The sequence below is a fragment of the Stegostoma tigrinum genome, chromosome 24, assembly GCF_030684315.1.
Source record: "Stegostoma tigrinum isolate sSteTig4 chromosome 24, sSteTig4.hap1, whole genome shotgun sequence".
In the NCBI taxonomy this organism is placed as follows: domain Eukaryota; kingdom Metazoa; phylum Chordata; class Chondrichthyes; order Orectolobiformes; family Stegostomatidae; genus Stegostoma; species Stegostoma tigrinum.
Genome location: NC_081377.1, coordinates 33,699,212 through 33,721,995, shown reverse-complemented (window position 1 = coordinate 33,721,995; position 22,784 = coordinate 33,699,212). Strand labels below are relative to the sequence as shown.

The following is a 22,784-nucleotide window of genomic DNA, read 5'->3' as shown; positions in this document are numbered from 1 at the left end:
TGGGTGGGGGGGAAGAGCTGGGCTGGTTTTGGGATGCAGTGGGGGGAGGGGACGAACTGGGCTGGTTTTGGGATGCGGTGGGGGAAGGGGAGATTTTGAAGCTGGTGAAGTCCACATTGATACCATTGGGCTGCAGGGTTCCCAAGCGGAATATGAGTTGCTGTTCCTGCAACCTTCGGGTGGCATCATTGTGGCACTGCAGGAGGCCCATGATGGACATGTCATCTAAAGAATGGGAGGGGGAGTGGAAATGGTTTGCGACTGGGAGGTGCAGTTGTTTATTGCGAACCGAGCGGAGGTGTTCTGCAAAGCGGTCCCCAAGCCTCCGCTTGGTTTCCCCAATGTAGAGGAAGCCACACCGGGTACAATGGATGCAGTATACCACATTGGCAGATGTGCAGGTGAACCTCTGCTTCATGTGGAAAGTCATCTTGGGGCCTGGGACAGGGGTGAGGGAGGAGGTGTGGGGGCAAGTGTAGCATTTTCTGCGGTTGCAGGGGAAGGTGCCGGGTGTGGTGGGGTTGGAGGGCAGTGTGGAGCGAACAAGGGAGTCACAGAGAGAGTGGTCTCTCCAGAAAGCAGACAGGGGTGGGGATGGAAAAATGTCTTGGGTGGTGGGGTCGGATTGTAGATGGCGGAAGTGTCGGGGGATGATGCGTTGTATCCGGAGGTTGGTGGAGTGGTGTGTGAGGATGAGGGGGATCCTCTTTGGGCGGTTGTGGCGGGGGCGGGGTGTGACAGATGTGTTGCGGGAAATCGGGAGACGCGGTCAAGGGTGTTCTCGACCACTGTGGGGGGAAAGTTGCGGTCCTTGAAGAACTTGGACATCTGGGATGTGCAGGAGTGGAATGCCTCATCGTGGGAGCAGATGCGGCGGAGGCGGAGGAATTGGGAATAGGGGATGGAATTTTTGCAGGAGGGTGGGTGGGAGGAGGTGTATTCTAGGTAGCTGTGGGAGTCGGTGGGCTTGAAATGGACATCAGTTACAAGCTGTTTGCCTGAGATGGAGACTGAGAGGTCCAGAAATGTGAGGGATGTGCTGGAGATGGCCCAGGTGAACTGAAGGTTGGGGTGGAAGGTGTTGGTGAAGTGGATGAAGTGTTCAAGCTCCTCTGGGGAGCAAGAGGCGGCGCCGATACAGTCATCAATGTACCGGAGGAAGAGGTGGGGTTTGCGGCCTGTGTAGGTGCGGAAGAGAGACTGTTCCACGTAACCTACAAAGAGGCAGGCATAGCTGGGGCCCATGCGAGTGCCCATGGCCACCCCCTTAGTCTGTAGGAAGTGGGAGGAATCGAAAGAGAAGTTGTTGAGGGTGAGGATGAGTTCGGCTAGGCGGATGAGGGTGTCAGTGGAGGGGGACTGGCCGGGCCTGCGGGACAGGAAGAAGCGGAGGGCCTTGAGGCCATCTGCTTGCGGAATACAGGACTTCACCAGCTTCAAAATCTCCCCTTCCCCCACCGCATCCCAAAACCAGCCCAGTTCGTCCCCTCCCCCCACTGCACCACACAACCAGCCCAGCTCTTCCCCTCCACCCACTGCATCCCAAAACCAGTCCAACCTGTCTCTGCCTCCCTAACCTGTTCTTCCTCTCACCCATCCCTTCCTCCCACCCCAAGCCGCACCTCCATCTCCTACCTACTAACCTCATCCCACCTCCTTGACCTGTCTGTCTTCCCTGGATTGACCTATCCCCTCCCTACCTCCCCATCTATACTCTCCTCTCCACCTATCTTCTTTTCTCTCCATCTTCGGTCCGCCTCCCCCTCTCTCCCTATTTATTCCAGAACTCTCCCCCCATCCCCCTCTCTGATGAAGGGTCTAGGCCCGACACGTCAGCTTTTGTGCTCCTGAGATGCTGCTGGGCCTGCTGTGTTCATCCAGCCTCACATTTCATTATCTTGGATTCTCCAGCATCTTCAGTTCCCATTATCACTAACCTATCCAATCTTGCCTCATAGCTGCAACTTTCAAGTCCTGGCAACGTTCTTATAAATCTCCTCTGTATGCTTTCTTACAGTGATCATTGTTCTTCTTGTAATGCTGTGACCAGAGCTGCACAAAAAAATTCCAACCGAAAATGCCTAACTAATGTCTTGTATAGATCCAGATGACATCGCAGTTGTGTTTCTCCCAAGGAAGGAAAGAATCCTGTATGCCTTCTTTACCACCTTCTCCACCCGTCCAGCTGCCATCAGGGACAGTAGACCCGCACACTAAAGTCTTATCTCTTCCTCTATCCCACGTAATATCCTTCCGTTTATTGTGCATTTACTTGCTTTTCCTGCCCTCTTCAAAAGCATTGCTCTCCTTTGGATTGAATTCCATTTGTTACTTTTCTGTTCACTCAAGCAATCCAGTGATATTTTCCAAAGGTTGGCAGACATTCTCTTCACCCTCAATGACGCAGCCAGTTTCTGTGGCGTCTGCAAATTTTCCCATCATGGGCCCCATATTCAGGTCTAAATTATTACTCTATACCACAAAATATCAAGGTACCCAAGGCCAATTCCAGTAGAACGTTATTCAAAATGTTTTTCATTCACTTAACTGTCAACCATTAATCTCTCCAAGTAACAGTTAGTCCTAGCTTTCTAACTGATTCCAGTAGTTTGCTCACCATTGAGTTCAGACTGACCAGTGTCTTGTTATATTCCTCATACCCTTTTGCTAACATTGTACCATTATCCAGACCTCCAGTCCTCTGGTACTTTATTCATATCTAATGAAGATTGGGAAATGAACCTCAGAGCATCCACTGTTGCCTCCTCGACTTCTTTTAACAGCCTTGGGTACAATTCATCCAGCTCTGGTGATTTATCTATCTTCAAAAAGGTCACTCCCTCCAGTACTTCTTTTCTCATTGTGCTTGTTTTATCTAATCCTCCTGTTTAATATGAATGTCTGCCATATCCCTCTTCCTTATGAAGGCACAGACAAATCACCCATTGAGAACCCTGCCACATCTTCTGCACCCTTACACGTGTACCCATGTCCATCTCTGACAGATTTGTCCTTTCCTTAGTAATCCTCTTGTTTTTTTGACGTACTGATAAAATATCTTTGGATTTTTCTGAGTTTTACCAGCCAATGTTTTTCCATTCATCTCTTTGCTTTCCTAATTTCTTTTTTCACTTCACCCCTGTACTTTCTATACACCTCTAACCTTTCAATGTAACTCATTTTTGGAATTATCATAAACTGTATCTTTTTGTTTTATCTTACCCTGTGTACTGCTGGATAACCAGAGGACTCTAGATCTTGGCATTAAAGCCTATTTTCTTTGTGGGGACAATAGGTTTTATTTATATAGTACCTTTTAGCATACTAATGCATTTTATTATATTTCATTGGAGCATTACCAAATAAAGTTTAACGGAGAAGGGCGAGAACGGTACCATGGTGACAATCTGTAAGACATCAGTTGCAACATGTTAAGAGGTGTTTTAGTACGTTGGCAGGTGCAGACACCTAATTGAAAGGATATGGATGTGGAGTTGTGGGAAAGATGAGTACAGATTTAGGAGATAATAGCATGTTTAAGGACGTTGAAGAGATAGGGAAAACAGGGCTTTAAGCCGGGTCCGACCCATCTCCTGCACGTCTGCCCTCACCTCCTCTCTTCCCTCCTGCAGTAGTGATAGGTTTCCCCTTGTCCTTACTTACCATCCCACCAGCATCCACATCCAGAAGAATGTCAGCTGCTATTTGCTCCACCTCCACATACATATTCCCCTCCAGCCCCGTGTCCATCTTCTGCAGGGTCTGTTCCCTCCGGGACACCCTAGTCCATTCCTCCTTCACTCCCAACAACCCCCCACAGCCCCACGGCACCATCCCCCTGCACCTATCTATTTATATCTTCCCTCCTCGGTATCCAAGGGCCCAAACATACCTTCCAGTGAAGCAGCACTTTACCCACATTTCCCACAATCTAGTCTACTGCTATTGCTGCTCACAATGTAGTCTCCTCTACATTGGGGAAACGAAATGTAGACTGGGTGACTGCTTCGCAGAACATCTACATTCTGTCCACAGAAAAAGACCCTGAGCTCCCAGTTCCCTGGTAGTTCAACACACCACCCTCTTCCCTGGCCAACATCTCTGTCTCTGGTTGCTGCAGTGTTCCAGCGAAGCTGAAGGCAAGCTGGAAGAATAACACCTCATTTTCCGCATGAAAACCCTGCAGCCCTCTGGACTCAATATTGAGTTCAATAGCTTTAGGGTCTAAACTCTCCCATGTCCTAGCCCCGTACTCCACACACTAGGCCTGTTATCATATATTCTGCCAATACACGTTAGGTATTGTAGACACTGACAGTCTCCATTAACAGCTGTTCCCCTCTCAACCAGATTGTTATCCACTTCTTTGTCTGTCCAACTGTCCTTCTGCCTCTTTGGGCTCTAACCCCACCTATCATTTACGCCTCATCCCCTCCTCCCACCCTATCTTCTGCATATAAACTGATATTTTGCCAGCTACCATCAGTTCTGAGGAAGGGTCTCTGGACCTGAAACGTTAATTCTGGCTTCTCTTCATAGATGCTGCCAGACCTGCTGAGCTTTTCTAGTAACTTCAGTTTTTGTGGGGAAACTTGAAGATGGGTGGTAGTTTACAAAGCTGGTGAGGTCATGCGTTGTTTTGTTGAGAAAAGATCTGATTACAGGAAATGAGAAGGACCCGGGGGCCAGCAGCTGAAGACAGAGAGCTGTTAGCAACATCAGCTGGCAGGTGAATGAGGATGGGAAGTGCGGTAGTCAGCAGTCACCAAGATTGAAGTAACATGAAGTGGATCTCATGGACTCAGTGAATGAATGCTGGAGATAGGAGAGAATGATACGTGTTTATGTCTGAAGCAGTGGGAAATCTGAGATGATCTTTGGAAGGTGGTGCTAGTGGAAGGGAGGGAAGGAAAAAGGAGCTGAATGATCTCAATCTTCATGACAGCCATTGAGCTCGTCACACATGTAGGAGTTGCGGGGATGAAAACAGATGAAAGGAGATGGTTTTCAGTAGAGAAAAGAACCCAGACATTATCCTTGTGTACCAGGATATCCTAGATACCAAGCAATTTTGACAGATAGGTACAGCACCTGACAGTGCTGAATGTGGTTCAACCAGATCTGTCACTGAATGGCTAAACCAGTTGTCTTCTCTATATGTTGTCTTTATTGAGTTAAGCAGGGAGTGATTACACGCTAGGAGACATAGCCTGAAATTCTAGTAGAGGCAGATTCATCGTGGCTCTCAAAAGGAAATTACTTAGACAACTGAAAAGAGGACATTTACAGTGCCATTGGAAAAGGATGGAGAATTGGGGGTAACCAAATTGCCCAAATAGAGAAATGGCATGGGCTCAATAGCCTCCTCAGCTTTAACCATGTTGTGCTTCTCTAGACCTGTGTTCCTTGGACTTAGAGGAACAGAGGTGAGAGCTGAACCAGGGATAAAGGGAATGAAGTGCAGGTGATGCTGTGATCGAGCTAATCGAAAGCTCAGACATTTCTCGGTGAATGGAAACCCAGTTGAGTTTGGAAAGTGTAGGTTTACTTGAAATAAGAGTTTTATTTTGAACAGAGCCAACACTGGAGGAAGAAGTCATTCGAACACGTATTAATACTGAACTGTAAGATTATTTGATTTTTGTTAAATCCAGTGCTACTTATATGGCAGTTTGTGTTTCTCCCCTCCGCCTCTCCATAGGATGAAAATACTTGCCATAGTGATCATCAGCAAGACCCTATCTCATTGGCTGTCGAAATGGCAGCTGTCAATCATTCGGTCCTAGCTTTGGCCAGCCAGGGTGGAAGTGAGATCAAGACAGAAGCAATCGACGATGATTGAACGTAAGGCTGAAGGCAATCAGGATTATATAATGTTATAGACTATAGCCACCTTCTTCCCTATTATATGTACTGTTCTGCAACAGACTATTTAGATGTATATTTATCATTTGTTTGTTCGCTGTGCGTTTAAATTGAAAGAGAAGTTCTCATATCATTTTTATAGCTGCCTATGTGATCATCTCATCTTAACATATCAGTGAATAGAAGTTGTCAGGTGTGACTTGTGCTAAGGTTTGCTGACAGCTGACTGTGAACTTAACAACCATGTTTTTAATGTATTACTGCACATTACCCAGTACAGTTGAAATTATTAGCTGAAGGAAAAGTAAAAGCATTTTCTATTTTCTACGTAGCTAGTTTTTTATTAGGGAGGTACGAACAAAAAGAAAAGTCAAATCAGACCAAACTGACCCAAAGTTGGAAGTTGTATGGGCCCGGAACTCTAGCTCTGTAGTGTCTTCCTGGTTCCATCTTCTGGAAATGAGGGAACTCGTGGTTCCATACACACCCGTACCATATTTTACATTGGGCAGTTCAGAATGGGATTTGTTCGTTTGCTCCTACTTTTTAGCATGTATATAAATCAAGGGTAGGGTCACTATTCTACCGTTGGTTCTGTTTGGTCATTCCCTGATTAAACAATTGCCCTCTGAATTTTATTTTTTAAATTTCTTTTTATGATTTACTTGTAGAAGTTTTGGTTGTACATCAGCCTCCTAATGTTCTTTGGACGAGCTGCCAACCCTATTTTCACATCTGTTTATGTATGTGCAATTAAACAGTGAAATTTACAACAACTAAAGCATGCTTATTAGAATTTATGTCTCAGGTTAAGGAAGAACAAAATTTTTGGATCTGACAAATATCCTCGATAAGTGACAGTCCCTGGTTGTACTCTATCAATTTCCAGTTCCCCAGAAGCAACATTTTGTTTAATTGAAAAAAAACTTCAGTAATGTAATGCTGTCATCAAATGTTCCCTGTATCTGTAACTGAGGTTAGTTTTTATCAATTTTACACTGCAAAAAATAGTGTTACAAAATCTAATTCCACATTAAATTTGATATCGGAACAATTGACTTGATCTTTCCTCACAGTAAACTATCTAGCGCAAGAATTAAACAAAGTGCTCACAAGTAGGATCCCCTGCTAGGAACGGTGTTAGATAGATTTCAATATATCTGGTGTTTTTGCATGATAAGATGTAGGAGCAGAGTAATATGATGTACCAGCTATTTGTAAAACAGCACTTTTGCTTCAAAAATTACACTTCTGGTTATTTGGAAATTGGTGGGTAATAACACAGTGGCTGCGTTTATCAGGGAAGGTTAAAAAGCTACAGCAGGACAGTTGAATTTGCTGTTGAAGCTTGCCTTTACTTGTATTGACTGAGAAGCGTCATTTTATTATTAGAGACATTCAGCTGTACTGTCCTACTAGTTTAATGAGATTATGTGAAGTGTACATGGATTAGATATGTGAATGAACAATGGCAATATTCAAGATTGTCAGATTCAAAACTTTGTGTTCATTTGTAATCTGGGTGCCTGCAGAACAGGCAACTCAAGTGACTATGTAAGTGGCTTTTCAACGTTGTAAAACTTTCTCAGCCATGAGTTACCTTTTGCTGCATTGTCTCCACGACGCCCAAAGATGGAGAAAATTTGTGTTATTGATTTTCCTGCAAATGTTTCTTTCCCCAAAGTTTAAAGACTCTGATTTATGTCGCTGAAAGGGATCAGAATTGTTCCCCTTGAAGCTACTGTTGTTGACAAAAGCTTCAAAAAATGAATAAGTCTGAGCAGTACTTTTTTTAAAACATGTCATAGCTATGGATTAATTCTAGACTGTAATTAATAATACAGATTCACGATCATTCCTGCTTCGTGTGAACTAGTTCGGTAAAAAACTTGAGTTTGGCAATGTGACAGAAAACCTAGAACCAAGCTGGTCTAGTCCCAGTCTATAATGATGCTGGTTTCCAAGCTAACAATGCTTTAATACTGTCCCTGGACACTGCTGCTAGGAATGACAAAAAAGTTGCCTATATTAATTTGCTTGGTTGCCATGCCAGTGACACAGGAAAAAGTGTAATTCAGTAATAAAACTTGCTAAGTATTATTTTGATTATTACCATAGTCAGTATTCTATACAGTCTGGTCTTTGGTTTATGCAGTCTTGATCTAAGGTTTCAACTATTTCCATCTATCTAGGTATATAGTGTTAGAAGCATTATAAGCTTCTGACTTTCAATGAAAGATGAACTGGGACAAAAGCATCAAAACCAGGAATTGCTGGAAAAACTCAGCAAGTCTGGCAGTATCTTTGAAGAGAAATCAGTGTTAATGTTTTGGGTCTGGAACGGTCACCACACCCGAAACATAAACTCTGATTTCCCTTCACAGATGCTGCCAAACCTGCTGAGTTTTTATCAGCAATTCCTGGTTTTGTTTCTGTTTTCCAGCATCCACAGTTCTTTTGGTTTTTATTGGGACAAAAGTATTTTCTTTTCTCTAAGATGTTCTAGTTGTGTCACTGTTCAGGATGTTGCCTTTTATCATTATACAATGGATGCTTGTGTTGAAACATTCACAAACCTTAACATTATATTTTGCCACCGTTACTGTAGAGCACAAATGTCCTCATGTGGAATTCTCTTGTATGATGTTTTAAAAGGCATCCTAACTCATTTGTCAATTTCAAATGGCTTCAGATCTTCACCAAAGTAGAGGGGCCAAGAAAGGCATACAAATACTAATATTTGTAGCATGTAACTTTGACATGACAGTTTATCTATGGAAGGAAACTTCTCAAAACATTATTGTCTGAAAGATACTATACACTGTCAAGCAGCCTGCAATAGAAATAACAAGGAAGTAAAAAGATACTCTGCAAAATAGAATTTCAACCCTGTGCTTTTAAACTTTGAAAAATATGAGGGGTCTATGCTTGAAAGATGTAAAGTTATTTAGGCTGAAGGTAAAGGAATATGGAACTTTGAGCGATTGTAACAAGTGAGAGCTACCAGAAGGTGCTTTAGTGTACATTCATATGTAGCAATTTTGCATGTTGACAAGGCTACACACCAATTGCTCATTTTTAACCATGTATTCTTCTGGGAAATGATCTGTTTCAGTGCACAAATCCAGGCATATTCTTCCAGCTGTTTCAGATGTTAAATAACATTTAACAGGCAAATGTGTTTTGCTTTCTGCTTATTCGTTTTTTAAAGATGTGTTTTTCCAGCAAGAGAATCAGGAGGGAGCCAGCAGGGAAGCATTGAGGCATTGTAAGGAGTATCTTAACTTTAAAGTAAACTGTAGGCATGTTAGCTAGTTCCCATTTCACAAGACAAGCTCTTAGAGACTGAGGTTTGTCAGTGGAATGGAGCCTCCTAGGTGTAAGCCCCAGGAAGAAGATCACCAGAACAATGTGGCAGGTGTCAGTCAGTATGAAGTTGCTCACTACCCAACCAAGGTATCACATTGTTCCATGTATGGGGGCTACATTGAATTCACTGCTGGGATTTGGTAGTAGACAGAGAGAGGTAGGATTTCTTTTAGGCATGCCTAAAGTACAAAATTACATTGACCGTACAAAAAATGCTGGTTAGTAAGCATTGTAATGTTCCAAGGTACTCATCAATGAAAAATGGATCTGACTCCAAGAACATGCAACTAATATGAAAATACTGCCAAAGAATTTTACATATTAATTGTGGTTTCTAAGGAACGTTCACAACATCTCAGCATTATGAGTTTTATTCAACCCTTAGTGAGTAAATAGTTAGCTCTGCAGAGATTCAGGCTATCCATTTGAAACATAACTCATGACATAGCTATACAACTGTCATCAAAAAAGGAACCTACAGTAAGTCATGCATGTGAGTTCAGAATTCAGCAAGTAGATATTTGATATGTTGAAAGATGTTTTGTATTTGGACTATATGCACGTGGCTGTATGATGTGCTTAAGTGGGGAGCTAATACAGTGGTGATGGCACGTTGCTGCTGTACAGGGTTGTTTACCATTGGCACGCCTTCTGCGTGTGTGTAATTTGTATTTTCTATCATCTCTGTTGTCCTTTAATTTATCCCAGAAGTTGTTCATTTTTCAGTAATATTGGCTTATGGAGCAATATTCAAATGTTTAAAATTTTGTTTATTTATCAAAGTACGTAAAAGTCTTTTGGATTTGAACATCCTTGTTATCTCTAAATGGACTATAATACGTCTACATTTCCAGAAGAGACACATGGTGAAAGTATTAATTCCTTTGTTTTTAAAAAAAAAGTGGTAATATTCCCATTTAATGCAATGGCTGTGGGAAAGAGGAATTGCATTATGATTTACTTGGAGTAGCATATTGAATGCAAGAGCTGCTAAGAACTGTTCAGCTAATTCTAATTTCTGATCATGGTACAAACTTGTCTAATTATTATAGATGGACCAACAGAATTCTGTAATATAAATGGAAATCAGAAAGTGATGGAAGTACTAATAAAAGTAACAGAATTAACATTTTAAGTTGAAAATAACTCCTCTTCAGAACAGTCTTTTCTCCCTCTCCTGCTCCCCAAATAATCTATAACAAATTAAAGAATGTGAGTTTTGGGGGTCCCAAGCCTCATGATGAATGGGCAAAAAAAAATCACGGGCAAAGGTCCTGTTATTTTTCCAATGAGCACTGGATGCACAGAGTATTGGAATGCTCCATCATAGTTTCGACAATTGTTTTCAAAGAACTTGCTTTGGAACTTAAAAAAAGAAAATATCAAGGGGATTGACAAAACAAACATGCAGTTTTTCTATAAAGGTTACTGTTAGAGGTAAGGATGTCTGGCTGAATAGTAGAAAAGAATAGACTTGATGGGTGATTTAGAGTGATCCTTAATTTTCAAAAATACACCACTTAAAATAATGTGTGATCTGGGGACAATGACAGTAGATTTACACTGCCCTCTGAAATCAAGAATGGTCACAAGATCTAGCAAGTGTATTCAGATTTGCTGATAATCTTCAAAACACAAAATCAATATTCTTTTTCTTGCATACTGGTCAGGATCAAGTGATTGTGATAATGCTAACTGCATCAATAATTTCCAGGTGCAATAGCAATGGTGCCTTTTGAATAGTGCAATGTTCAAGTTAGTGTCTTCAGGGTAGGGGGCATTGAGAAAACAAACAAGTCACAAAGCGTAGGATTGAGGCAGTTTAATAAAGAATAACTGAGATCTAGAATACAGTCAGTTTACTGAGCATATCAGGAATGCATAAATGTCAACAGCCAAACCATCATCAGAACTAAAAACTACAGGATGACTAAGGAAAGAATTTACATTTTATATAGTTTTCTTCATGTCCTAAGTCACCCAAACATGTTTTGTAGTCTATTAGTTACTTCTGAAATAGAATCACTATTATCTTCTAGACTAATACAACATGAAATTTACACGAAAGTAAGATAAATGAATGGTTGAACTGCTTTTGATAATGTTGATCAAGGAAGGACTGTTGATCAGGATACCCTGTGCCCTCTTTTAAAAAGCTTCTTACGATCTTCTATTTGAGCTGGCAGGCAGGGCCTCGATGTATAACAGCACCCTTGACAAAGCACTGAAGTAACAGCTGAGGTTATGTATCCAAGCCTTTGAATGGACCTTGAACCTCTAACTTTGTAACTCAGAGGTAAGAGAGTTACTGCTGAGCCAAGCAAGTAATCAATCTTCATTGTACTGGTAGAGATAAATATGCCATAGCACACCATTTTGCATTGCAATGACTATCTAGTGCTGATGCTGTCAGATCTTTCTGGGTGGCAATTACATATGGTAACTGTTTTTGAGGATTCTTTCTAAAGTGTGAAGGAGTATATTGAAACAAGCACCCTCTGGTGTTTTGTTTCCATTTTGCAGGTAGAATTATATAAAATTTATATTGACCGCCGCACTATACTGTGCTCTTTTTCATCTGAATTTTCATATTATGGAAATGTGACAGGATTTTTCACACAGAAGCCCATTCCTGTTGACAAGTATTCTGTTGTTGTTTAAGACCAATCAATTGTGCACAATTCCTTATATTTTATGTCTGTAGTACAAATGGAGACAATATTGGACCATTGAATCTTTCCTGACTCTTTGTTGGAGCAAACTAAACTTAATTCTGGTACTGTGCTCTCTGAGCCCTGTATCTACTTTGTCCAGTCATTTACCCATTTCTACCACATTACCATTTCTCCTAACCCCTATCTCCAAATTGTCAGACAGGTTCTCAAATGTACAGCACCGGATTAACAGAAATTTTGCTCCAGCTAATTACTGTTCTATCTGCAGGAAATTTGAGGTTGTCTAAACTTTGCTGCCCTTGACCTAACACGTACTAAGTTCCATTCATTTATCCACCCACTGTACTCACTGACCTATGTTGTTTCCCAGTTGACAAACCTTTGGTTTTAATTTTTTCATCCTTGTTTTCATATCCCTCCATGGCCTTTCTTCTACCTATTTCAGTATTTGCTTCAGTTCCATAGTCCTCTCAGATAACTGCACTCCTCCAATTCTAGCCTCTTGAGCATCTCTGTTTTGATACCTTTATCATTGATAAGTGCGCTTACAGCTAGCAAAGCCTCAATCTCTATAATTGCCATCCCCACTTTCCTGCTTTTTTCTCATTGAAGATGCTTCTTACCACCTATGTCTTTTTGTTCATCTCTCTTAATATCTCCTTATGTGACTTGAGTTAACTTCCTCATGATACTGTTCCTGCAAGGCACCTTAGGATATTTTACTACGTTCAGCGCAATGTGTAAAGAAAAGTAACTGTTGTTTTCTAAGATTCCTCCAAACCCTGTGGTAATTTCTGCTTCTGGCAATCCCTGATTTTTCTGATGAAGGGTCCAGGCCTGAAACATCAGCCTTCCTGCTCCTAAGATGCTGCTTGGCCTGCTGTGTTCATCCAGCTCCACACTTTGTTATCTCAGATCCTCCAGCATCTGCAGTTCCTATTGTCCCTGATGCATAGCACTTGCCATGTTCAAAATAACATTTTTCAATTTAAAAAATCCAACTTCTCACTCTTAGCAAATATTTTAATCAACGAGTTGGAGGAAACCACAGTTTTGAGATCTCAGCGTCAGTAGTATTGAATTATGGGGAGCACTTTAATTATCCGTTATCTGACTATGTTACAATCCCTGTTTTTCTATTTCACCAAGTAGTAACTTCGAGGGACCATCACCTGGTTTTCAGAGAGTTTGTCCAGCAGTATTTCCCACTCTGATGACTCTTCTTTTGTCGTGGATGAATTTCTAGTGTTCCTTTGATGGCTGCAGAATGTGCCTCTTTGACAAGCAGCTATCTCTTTCTGGCATCTGGCTTTGTTAGGTGCCAAAGGACCTGCATTCTTCTCTCTGCTGGTCACGCCAATCCCTGTTCTTTTCCTCCTCTTTTATGCTCTAAAATCTTAAACTTACTAGGAGCATGTCTGTCCTTTCCCAGGTGTGGGAACTGTCTCTTGAATAAGTTGAATTTATTGTCAGGCAGAATTTCATCACCCATTTCATTTTAATCTAAGTTTAAAGACACAGTAAAATAAAATCATATCAGCTTCATCATTGTAATAACCGACAGGAAGGTACATGGTGAGGAGGGAGAATTAATTCCTAATTTACTCTGCACATCACCCATGTAACTAGCAATCATAATGTTAGGACCATACCTTCCATAATATAAAAAGTTAACTACCCAAAAGCATGCTGTACTCTTGACTATCAGCCGTACGCTGTTTCCAAATTGTTCTCAGCATTGTGTCAGTATCAATAAGGTGGCACGGTGGCTCAGTGATTACCCCTGCTACCTGGCAGTGCCAGGGACCTGGGTTCAATTTCACCCTCCACACTGTGCGGAGTTTGCACATTCTCCCAGTGTCTGCTTGGGTTTCCTCCCACAGCCCAAAGATGTGCAGGCTAGGTGTTTTGGCCCTGGAAAATTGCCCGTGGTGTCCAGGGATGTGCTGGGTTGATTAGCTATGGGAGATGGAGGGTTACAGGGATAGGGTAGGGGCACGGGGTTGGGTGGGATGCTGTTTGGACAGTTGGTGTGGACTCAATGGGCTGAATGGTCTGCTTCCACACAGTAGGGATTCTTTGATTCTAATGGAGTGCCAGTTCCATTTTGGGGTTTTTACTGCCCTGTTAATCCCAGGTGTGGCCAGGAGCAGTCAGGAAACGAATGACCCCCAAATTAAAGAAAAAGTCTTTCCTTATTCGCTCCACAAAAATAGATCAACTACAGTCATAGAGGTATACAGCATGGAAACAGACCCTTCGGTCCAACTCATCCATGCCGACCAGATATCCTAAATAAATCTAATCCCATTTGCCAGCATTTGGCCCAAATCCCTCTAAACTCTTCCTATGCATATATCCATCCAGCTGCCTTTTAAATGTTGTAATTGTACCAGCCTCCACCACTTCCTCTAGCAGCTCATTTCATTTTAAAAGAATATTCGTTAAATCCGTCTCGGTCTTTCTGCTCTGGTAGAAATAGTTTCAGAAATTTAGATTGTCCATCATTATTAGGGTTTCACACTCCTAGTATCATCCTGGTGAATTTACATTTTATGATCTGAATTAGTTTAATATTTTTCTGTGATGGAGTTCCCAAAACTGCATATAGTAATCTAACAGTGACCTAACCATTGGTCTGCTTGAATTCTCGACTGTAGAACTAGTAGTGTAGACTTTGCATTGGAATCAATGTAGGAAGTGGCAGTTAAATTTGTAGAATGTTACACCTGATAATGACCATATTTGAATGTGCAATTTGAATTTACTAATTTCACTTAACAGATATAGAGGCTTTTTACTTGACGGTAAAAAAAAACTCAATTTTACAGCTTTTTACAGTCAAGCTGGACTGTAAAGCTCCATTGCACAGCTGTAATATCCTGCACATTATAACTAACAAGCAGTGTTTGCTGTTGGGTGTTCACTAGTGAACTATAAATGATTTTTGAAAAATTAAATGAAGACTTAAAGATTCTGTTATTAAAGCTGAAACAAATTGGTTTATGTGGAGTTGATTGATTTCAAATTAATTGGGGTGGCCCAGTTAGTTTAAATGGCCCCAGGCCGGAGAGGAATTATCAGGAATAAGAGAGGGTTTATCCTTCTAATTATTGTCCAGTTAACCATATTCAAAATCATGTATTTATGATTTCACCAGCTAGAAAAAAACTTTATGAAAAATAGCCACAGTCTATTACAATGAAAAACAAATAGGATATTGCAAACTAAACAGCAAACTTAAGCATAATTTCAGTTAAGTAGAATAATTAATAGTCTAACATTGTTTGGAAAATAGCTCTTAAACACATTGCCAAACATATTCTGATGTTGCCATTTTTAAAAAGATACCAGTGTGAGCAACAATAGAAACACTATGCTGCCTTTCAAATGTCATAAGTAACTAATTCAAACTTTGACTTTATGCACTTTATTTATATTTACTTGGTAACTAACTCAGACGTTTGCTCTGCATGATGTTAAAGGATGGTGTTAATTGTGTAAAATGATTTTTAAAATTAGTGTGCTGTATCATTTTTCTTAAGAAAAACACACTTTGAAGTTGCCTTCCCCCTCAAAGATACACCTTCCAACTATCCAAAATAGTAGCACAAATTAAATCTTGGTTATTTCTATAGCCTCCTTGTTCCATGTCCTATTACTAAAGAGTTTGCAAGCTGCTGGAGGACAATTGATTTTATTCTTCACCCACCCCCAACCCCAAATTTCTTCTCGATCTTTTGGCAATTAATTGCTGCAACACATCACCTTACATTCGACATTTGCCTTAAAATAAGACCAATGCCATAAATAATCATTCAAAAGTAGTAAATTTAAATTTTTAACACAGTTACAAGCTTCAGCCGTTACGTGTGCGATTGGCCAATGACACAGTCTATATCCGCCTCTGGTGGGTACAGGAATATTTTACTGTTTATGGCTCCAAGAATGAAGTTGATTTAAAAGAATGTATATATTTTTGAACATGTGTTTCCAGAGTAACCTTCACCTTGGCTAGTGTGATTTAGTTTTTAAAATCTGTCATCACAGCAGGATTACCTATCCTAGTGGGAGGAACGGTTCCTAATTGTTGTTTGGAAGGACTTGGTAATATATTAGAAAAGATCTGTATTCTCTAACAGTAGTGCAATTGTGATGTCATTCTTTCCAATCAGGATTATGGTTCTGCCACAAAACAGAAGAAAGGAAGCCCTTCCTCATAGAGTCAGAAAAGCACATTGGCTACAAATGCTGTTTAACTCTTAATTCAGTATGACTGTTGCATACAGGGCTACCATCTTCAAAAATAAATTCTAAATTAAGTTGTTCACTGAATTTTGACAGGTAAGCATATAGGTTTGACCAGCATATTTCGCTGTGGACAGAGGGTTAAACCTTTACAAACGAAAGCCTATATTTCTCTTAAAAGTACTTCAATTGTGCCAAATTGTTCATGTTTCCTTTGGATCACATATGGCTCAACAACTTAATTTCTGTCCCTTATAATGTTTTGGTCCAATAGCGTGTGCAATAATAATTGTTAGATTGCAGGTCAGCACAAAAACAGTATTCTGCAGTTAGAAGAAATCTGAAATGAACGACAAAGCACTGGAGATAGTCAGCAGTATCTGTGTGGATAAAAATGTAATTAACCTTCAAAATCCAGGTGAGACCAATCAACAAATTTGATAAGGCCTGCGCTCCCAAATTTCACATCCTTGCTGGATTAAAATACCAACCATGGAGGCAATGTTGATATGAGTGAAACGCAAAGCTTCTACATGAAGCATGAAAGGAGCATTCCTTCCCGGAAGGAAATTACGTATAAAACTTGTCGTCTAGACTTGGATCTGGATCCCAGTACTGCTGTCAGTGCAAGTTGAGATTCTAGATTGAGTCTCAGTTACATTGTTTAAATACAACATGCAAATTGGAGGTAGGGCCCAACTTTTCCTTCCTGTGGGTGTTCTGCTCAAAGAGCAAGGTTAATAATTATCTGTATAAATATGGGATCCAAGAAGTTTTTTTTTCATTATTATCTATCGGCATTAGCTAGGGGCAGCCAAAACAATTTAGATCCCGTTTCTGGAGGTGTCTTTGCTAATGGTTGTCAGGTAGCAGGGGATCAGTTATTCAATTGGTTGTAAAGGTCTTATTTTGACTCCTGCTCAGTGTACAGCATTCTTACCTGGAGATGTGTGTTCCTAATGAGACAGAGATCAGATTCAACTGTGTTGACCTCCAAAATGGTATGGCCTGCATGCCTCGTTCGCAGCTGAGGTTGGTACATGCATGGCCGCTAGATTCAGAATGTGAGCTTCACCTGTACAATATCCTATTGAAGGAATCTTTACTTCAGGAGTAGAGGGAGGCATTTCTTTTCTATATATAAGTTAGCTTGCAACCTCAAGATCAAACTAATAAAAGTCACAAATGCTCTGGTTAATGGGAGGCCAGTAAGACTAAAGGAGCAGAGGTAGGCCATTTGGCCCATCAAATCTGCTCTGTCTTTCACTGAGATCATAGCTGGTGTGATCATCCTCAATTGCACTTTGCTGTCTTCTTCCCGTGACCCTTAATTCCCTTATTAATTAAAAATCTATCTCGGCTTTGAATACACTCAATGACCCAGCTGCTGAGTTCTGCAATAAAATATTCCACAGATTCACCACTTGCTGAGAGTGCAAATTCTGTCTTATCTCTGTTCTGACAGGGCGATCACTTACTTTGAGATTATGGCCTGTAGTCCTATACCCTCGCACATGGTAAAACAGCATCTCAGCATCTGCCCTGTTAAACCCCTTAAGAATCTGATATGTTTCAATAAGGTCACTTCTCATTCTTCAAAACTCTAATGAGTACAGGACCAGTCTACTCAACTTGTCCTCATAGGAGAATCCCTTCATACCTGGGATCAACCTGGTAAACTTTCTCTGAACTGCCTCCAACGCCTGTCCATATTTCCTTTGATAAGGGGACCAAAACTGTTCAGCAGATTCTGGGTGTAGTCTAACCAGTGCCTTGTATAGTTTTAGAAAAACTTACACATTTTTAAACTTCATTCCCTTGAAATAAAGGCCAACGTTCCATTTGCCTTCCCCATTGCAGGCTGAACTTGTATGCTAGCTTTTTGTGATTAATGCATGAAGATTTCTAATTCCCTCTATTTTGCATTTTCTGTAGTCTTTCGTCATTTAAGTAACATTCAGCTATTCTTCTTTCCGCTTAAGTGTGTATCCTCAAATTTGCATACATTTTTTTCCCCTCTGTCAGACTTTTGTCCACACACTCAACTGATCTATATCTCTCTGCAAACTCTGTGTCATCTTCACCACTTGCCTTTCTACTATTTTTGTGTCATTCACAGACTTGGTGATAGTACATTCACTTTCCTGATACAAGTCATTAATATGCATTGTAAATAATTGTTTCCCAAGCACTGGTCCCTGTGGCACTCCACTAGTTACAGGTTGCCATCATGAAATACCCCCCTATAGCCCATATCTCTGTTTTCTATTAGTTAACCAGTCCCCTATCCATACTAATATACTACCCCCAGCACCGCAGTCTCAAATGTTCTAAGTAGTCTAATATGTGATTCCTTATTAGATGCTTCTTGGAAATCTAAATTCATAACATTTACTTATTCTCTTTTATCTATTCTGCTTGTTACCTGCTAAAAGAATTCTAATAAATTTGTCAGGCGTGGTTTCTCTTTCAAGTAGCCATGCTCACTCTGCTTGATCATCTCAAATATTTCTAAATGCTTGAGATTCTAATATTTTCCCAGTACCAGATGTAAAGCTACCCACTGTCTCCTTCCCTTTCTGAATAAGGGTGTTAGATTAGCAGTTTTCAAATCCTCTGGGCCTCTTCAAGAAATGAAACATGTTTGGAAGATTGCACTGGCTGTGTAGCTCCTTCCTTTAATACCCTAGGGTGCATTCAGTCAGGCCCAAGAGATTTAACGGCCTTTAGCCTCATTTGTTTATCTGGTACATTATTTTCAAGTGGTAATTATTGTATTTATTTCCATTCTTCCATTTACCCCTTGATTATTTAGTATTCTAAAATGCTATTAGTGTCTTCTGTGAAGACTGATGAAAAGAATTTATTTAACTCCTCTGCCATTTCCTGTTGTTATTTCCCCAGCCTCACTCTGTAAGAGCTCTGTGGTGACTTTGGCTTCTCTCTTTTTATATATTTAAAGAAGCTCTGCTGTCTATCTTGACATTACTCCCTAGTACACTCTCAAAGTTTATTTGCTGCCTTTTTTTGGGTATTTTTTGTTTGAAAAGTGTCCCAACCCTCTGGTTTATTATTAATCTTTTCTACATTGTATTGTTTTTCTTTCAATTTGATGGAATCCTTACCTTCCCTGTTTAACCATGATTGGTTTATTCCTTCCTAGAATCATTCTTCCTCACTGGGATGTATCTTTTTTATGAGTCATGAACGTATTTTTTAAATGTCTGCCATTGTTGCTCAACAGTCTTATCTGCTTTCTCTCTCAGTGCACTCTGCCCTCATTCCTTTGTAATTACCCTTAAGTTTAGTTGTTTTTTATTCAAATTTCACGCTCTTGAACTGAATGTTAAATTCAACCACATTATGGTCACTGTTTCCTAGAGGTTCTTTTACTCTGTGATTTTGTATTAAACCTGCCTCGTTGCATACCACTAGATCTAAAATAGCCTGACTCCTATTTGGGTCCACAACATATTTTCTTAGACTATCTTAATGCACATTGTGAATTCTATCTCTGCCTGTTTAATTTTCCCAATTGACACACAGATTAAAGTCACCCATGATTAGTGCGATTTTCACATGCTGTCATTATCTCTTATTTATTCTGTCCTACAGAACAGCTGCTGTTAGGTGACCAATAGACTAGTATCTTCTTATTCCCCCTGTTCTTTCTTACCTTCGCCCATATGGATTCTGTACCTTCTGATCCAAGATCATTTATTGCGATCATACCAATTCCATCTTGCACTAACAATGCCACATCACCTCCCACACTTTCCTGGCTTTTCTTAAAAGAACTTGTGTCTCACTAAATACTTAGTTTCCAGGTTTGATCTCCTTGTTAGCATGTCTCTATAATGGCTATAATATTCATTAACTTTATTTATGCCATTAATTCATTTACTTTGGTCATATGTGCATTTAAGAGTCATTAATTATACCCTTAACGCATTTCTCACCCCTTTGACCCTATTTGCTGCTTTTTCTCTGTATATTCTTATCCCATTTTGAGTATTGTCATCCAAATAGCTCCCCTGTAATGCTGCAATATTCTTTTGCTTTGAAAGCCTACATTTCTGCTCTCTCAAACCCCTGCTCTGATCTTAGTTTAAAGCCTCTCGACAGTAAACCCACATTATCAAGAGAAGATAAGATCTTATCAAAATGATGTCTATTACTATTACTCTATCAATTCTGTCAGGCTGAAGCTGAGCTATATGTTCAGAAGCTGCTACCAGATAGATGCTGCTAGCATATACTCCAGTTAAATTATCTTGGGCTCCTCTTTTTTCCAGTTTTTTTTAAATGAATGGCACATTTTGTTAATACTGAAGATTACCCAGAAGATGGTGATATGGGATTTACAGTTATGTAAAAGCAGAACTTCTCACTGTTGAAATCAAGCAGCAAATAAATATTCTCAAGGTGTGCTTGCCTAGAAAAAAGATTAAAGGTCTTTTTATTTGCACGTGATGTGGGTGTTACTGACTGTGCCACTAATTGTTCTTTATCCGTAAATGCCCTCAAGGAAGCAATGGTGAGATTACATCAGCAAACTCTCCCTCTGTCTCCAGTTTTCCTATGACACTGAGGTTTGGTTTCTGCTTTATCTCGACATAATTTTCTCAACATTTATTTGACTCTTTGCATTTTCTGTGCAATGTATTTGGGGAGAAAGGCAGATGTGCATTTGCTGATCTAGCCATCAGATGGCCATGCAGTACTTATCTACAACCCTCTATTTTCAAAGTGTTTGTCTGCATGGGACTGAAGTGGATTAGCAGAATTCACCTTTCTGGAAAGTGAAGTCAAACCCATTCTCCATTTTAAAAAGTGCAAGGGACCTAGTAATGTGAAAATGGATAGTTTTAAACCAGGTTCTCAGTGGACGTGGGCCTCTAATTCTAACACAGTGCACACTTTCTTCAACAGTCATGAAGATAGTGACAATTAGACTGGCATAGGGTTAGGTCCATTATTGCAATAAGACGATGGGGGTGGGGGGAGCGCAGCAACATTATTCTGCACCTTGTCTATAACCTGGCCTCCCAATATCTAATTCATTGTGGCATTGGAAGAAGTCTTGTACCAGTTCACCTACTCAATTCTGTCTCACTCATTAGCTATCAAGCACTTTGAGACATGTCTAAAGATACAATGTAAGTGCAAGTCATTCTTTTCTCTGTGTAGGAAACACAAAAAAAACTTAGAGTTTGCATTTCTCAGAAGCTAAATTCTAAAATCTTGAGTTGGGGATGTAATTTTTTAAAAACGTGATGTTATTGTCGTTAAACTTGATACTTGTGCTGTAAATTTCTTGATTTTTGGGATCACTGATTTATAGTTGACATTTCTTCCATGCTTCACTTATTGATGTTCATAATTTAAATAATCTTCCAGAATTCTTTTTTTCAAATTCTGTCTGCAACCTATAAAATATAATTTCTTGGATAATTAATCTAAAATTAATATGGTCACAGATTTGCTTTTTCTTTAACAAAACATTCAATTTTCTGGTTTAGAAATTGTGGCCGTTATGTTTTCCCTAATTTCATAGAACGTATGGTAGTAATAAACAATACATTTGCTACAAATTCTATGCACCTCAAACTAAAACTTGCACAAATAATGCAGATAATTTTTCTGGAACACTGCCTATGTTAAACCATCAAAAGCTTTTGTCAGGTTAGCAGATGCTGTCTTTTCAAATAATTTTAAAAATATCATGATACTGTGGTATGTTTAATTGTATGACTTCCTGTGGTTTCATTTGTTTTAGGCAAGGTATGTACAAATAATCACCATTTGTATGCCCCATCTAACTGAGGTGGATGACAGTGTAAGAGATTACAGTAGCACCTACGTGGAAATTTGGTGAATTGTTAGATCAACCTGGAGAATTGACATTCAAAAAAAAGCAATCTGACCCGGAGTGGTGAACCTTGAACTTTTAAAAAAAAAATTGCACTATTGGTTAAAGCAAAGGTACAGTATTATACTATTTGTTCTGCCAGATTTAAAGGGTACCCACCATACTGTGGGCAGTGTATTGCACTTAAATTTGTATCCTATTTAATTGTCTGGTTATTTAAAAGACAAACATGGGCTTTTCCCAGCTAGTAATTTCTGTGAAAGACTGTTGAGTTATGTGTATAACAAAGACAGGTTTTAAGTCTATAGTTTTGCAAGATATATATGTATGTACATAAAATATTAATGCTACCCTCATTACCTTTCCAATCCCTATTTTGAGATCTAAAGGGTAACAGAGTCTAGCCAGTGTAAATGTCATACTTGTAAGGTCTTCAAAGATCATCCAGTTGCATCCAATTATTGTAAATATTTTTTAAAAGCACTTTTTTAAATAAATTACTTTTTGTACTCTAGTATGTTTTAGTATATAAAAGTAGCAGATCAGTTGCATACTTAAGAAAATTATATAAGGTGCACAATTACACTGCCCACAGCACAACAGTATCAGCAGTGCCCCTTTAGACCTCTTCATTGACTGGATTAGACCAGCTTACAGCTGCAGCTTTCAGAATAAAAAGAAATGTAGTTTTGAATATGGTGTGTGATGGGAGCATCCAGTTTTATTTTCTGTACAAATTACAAACACTTATGTAA

At 39.9% G+C, this 22,784-nt stretch overlaps 1 protein-coding gene across 2 annotated transcripts in view; it reads left to right on the top strand.

The window, feature by feature from the left end:
- LOC125465035 (homeobox-containing protein 1-like) overlaps positions 1-8,126 on the top strand; it is a 47,087-nt gene extending 38,961 nt beyond the window's left edge. For both annotated transcript variants that reach the window (XM_048558085.1, XM_048558086.1), the window contains one exon: positions 5,702-8,126. In XM_048558085.1, the coding sequence (XP_048414042.1) occupies positions 5,702-5,842 (141 nt within the window). In that variant the 3' untranslated portion in view covers positions 5,843-8,126. The remainder of the gene's footprint in view (positions 1-5,701) is intronic.
- The last annotated feature ends 14,658 nt before the right edge of the window (positions 8,127-22,784 follow it).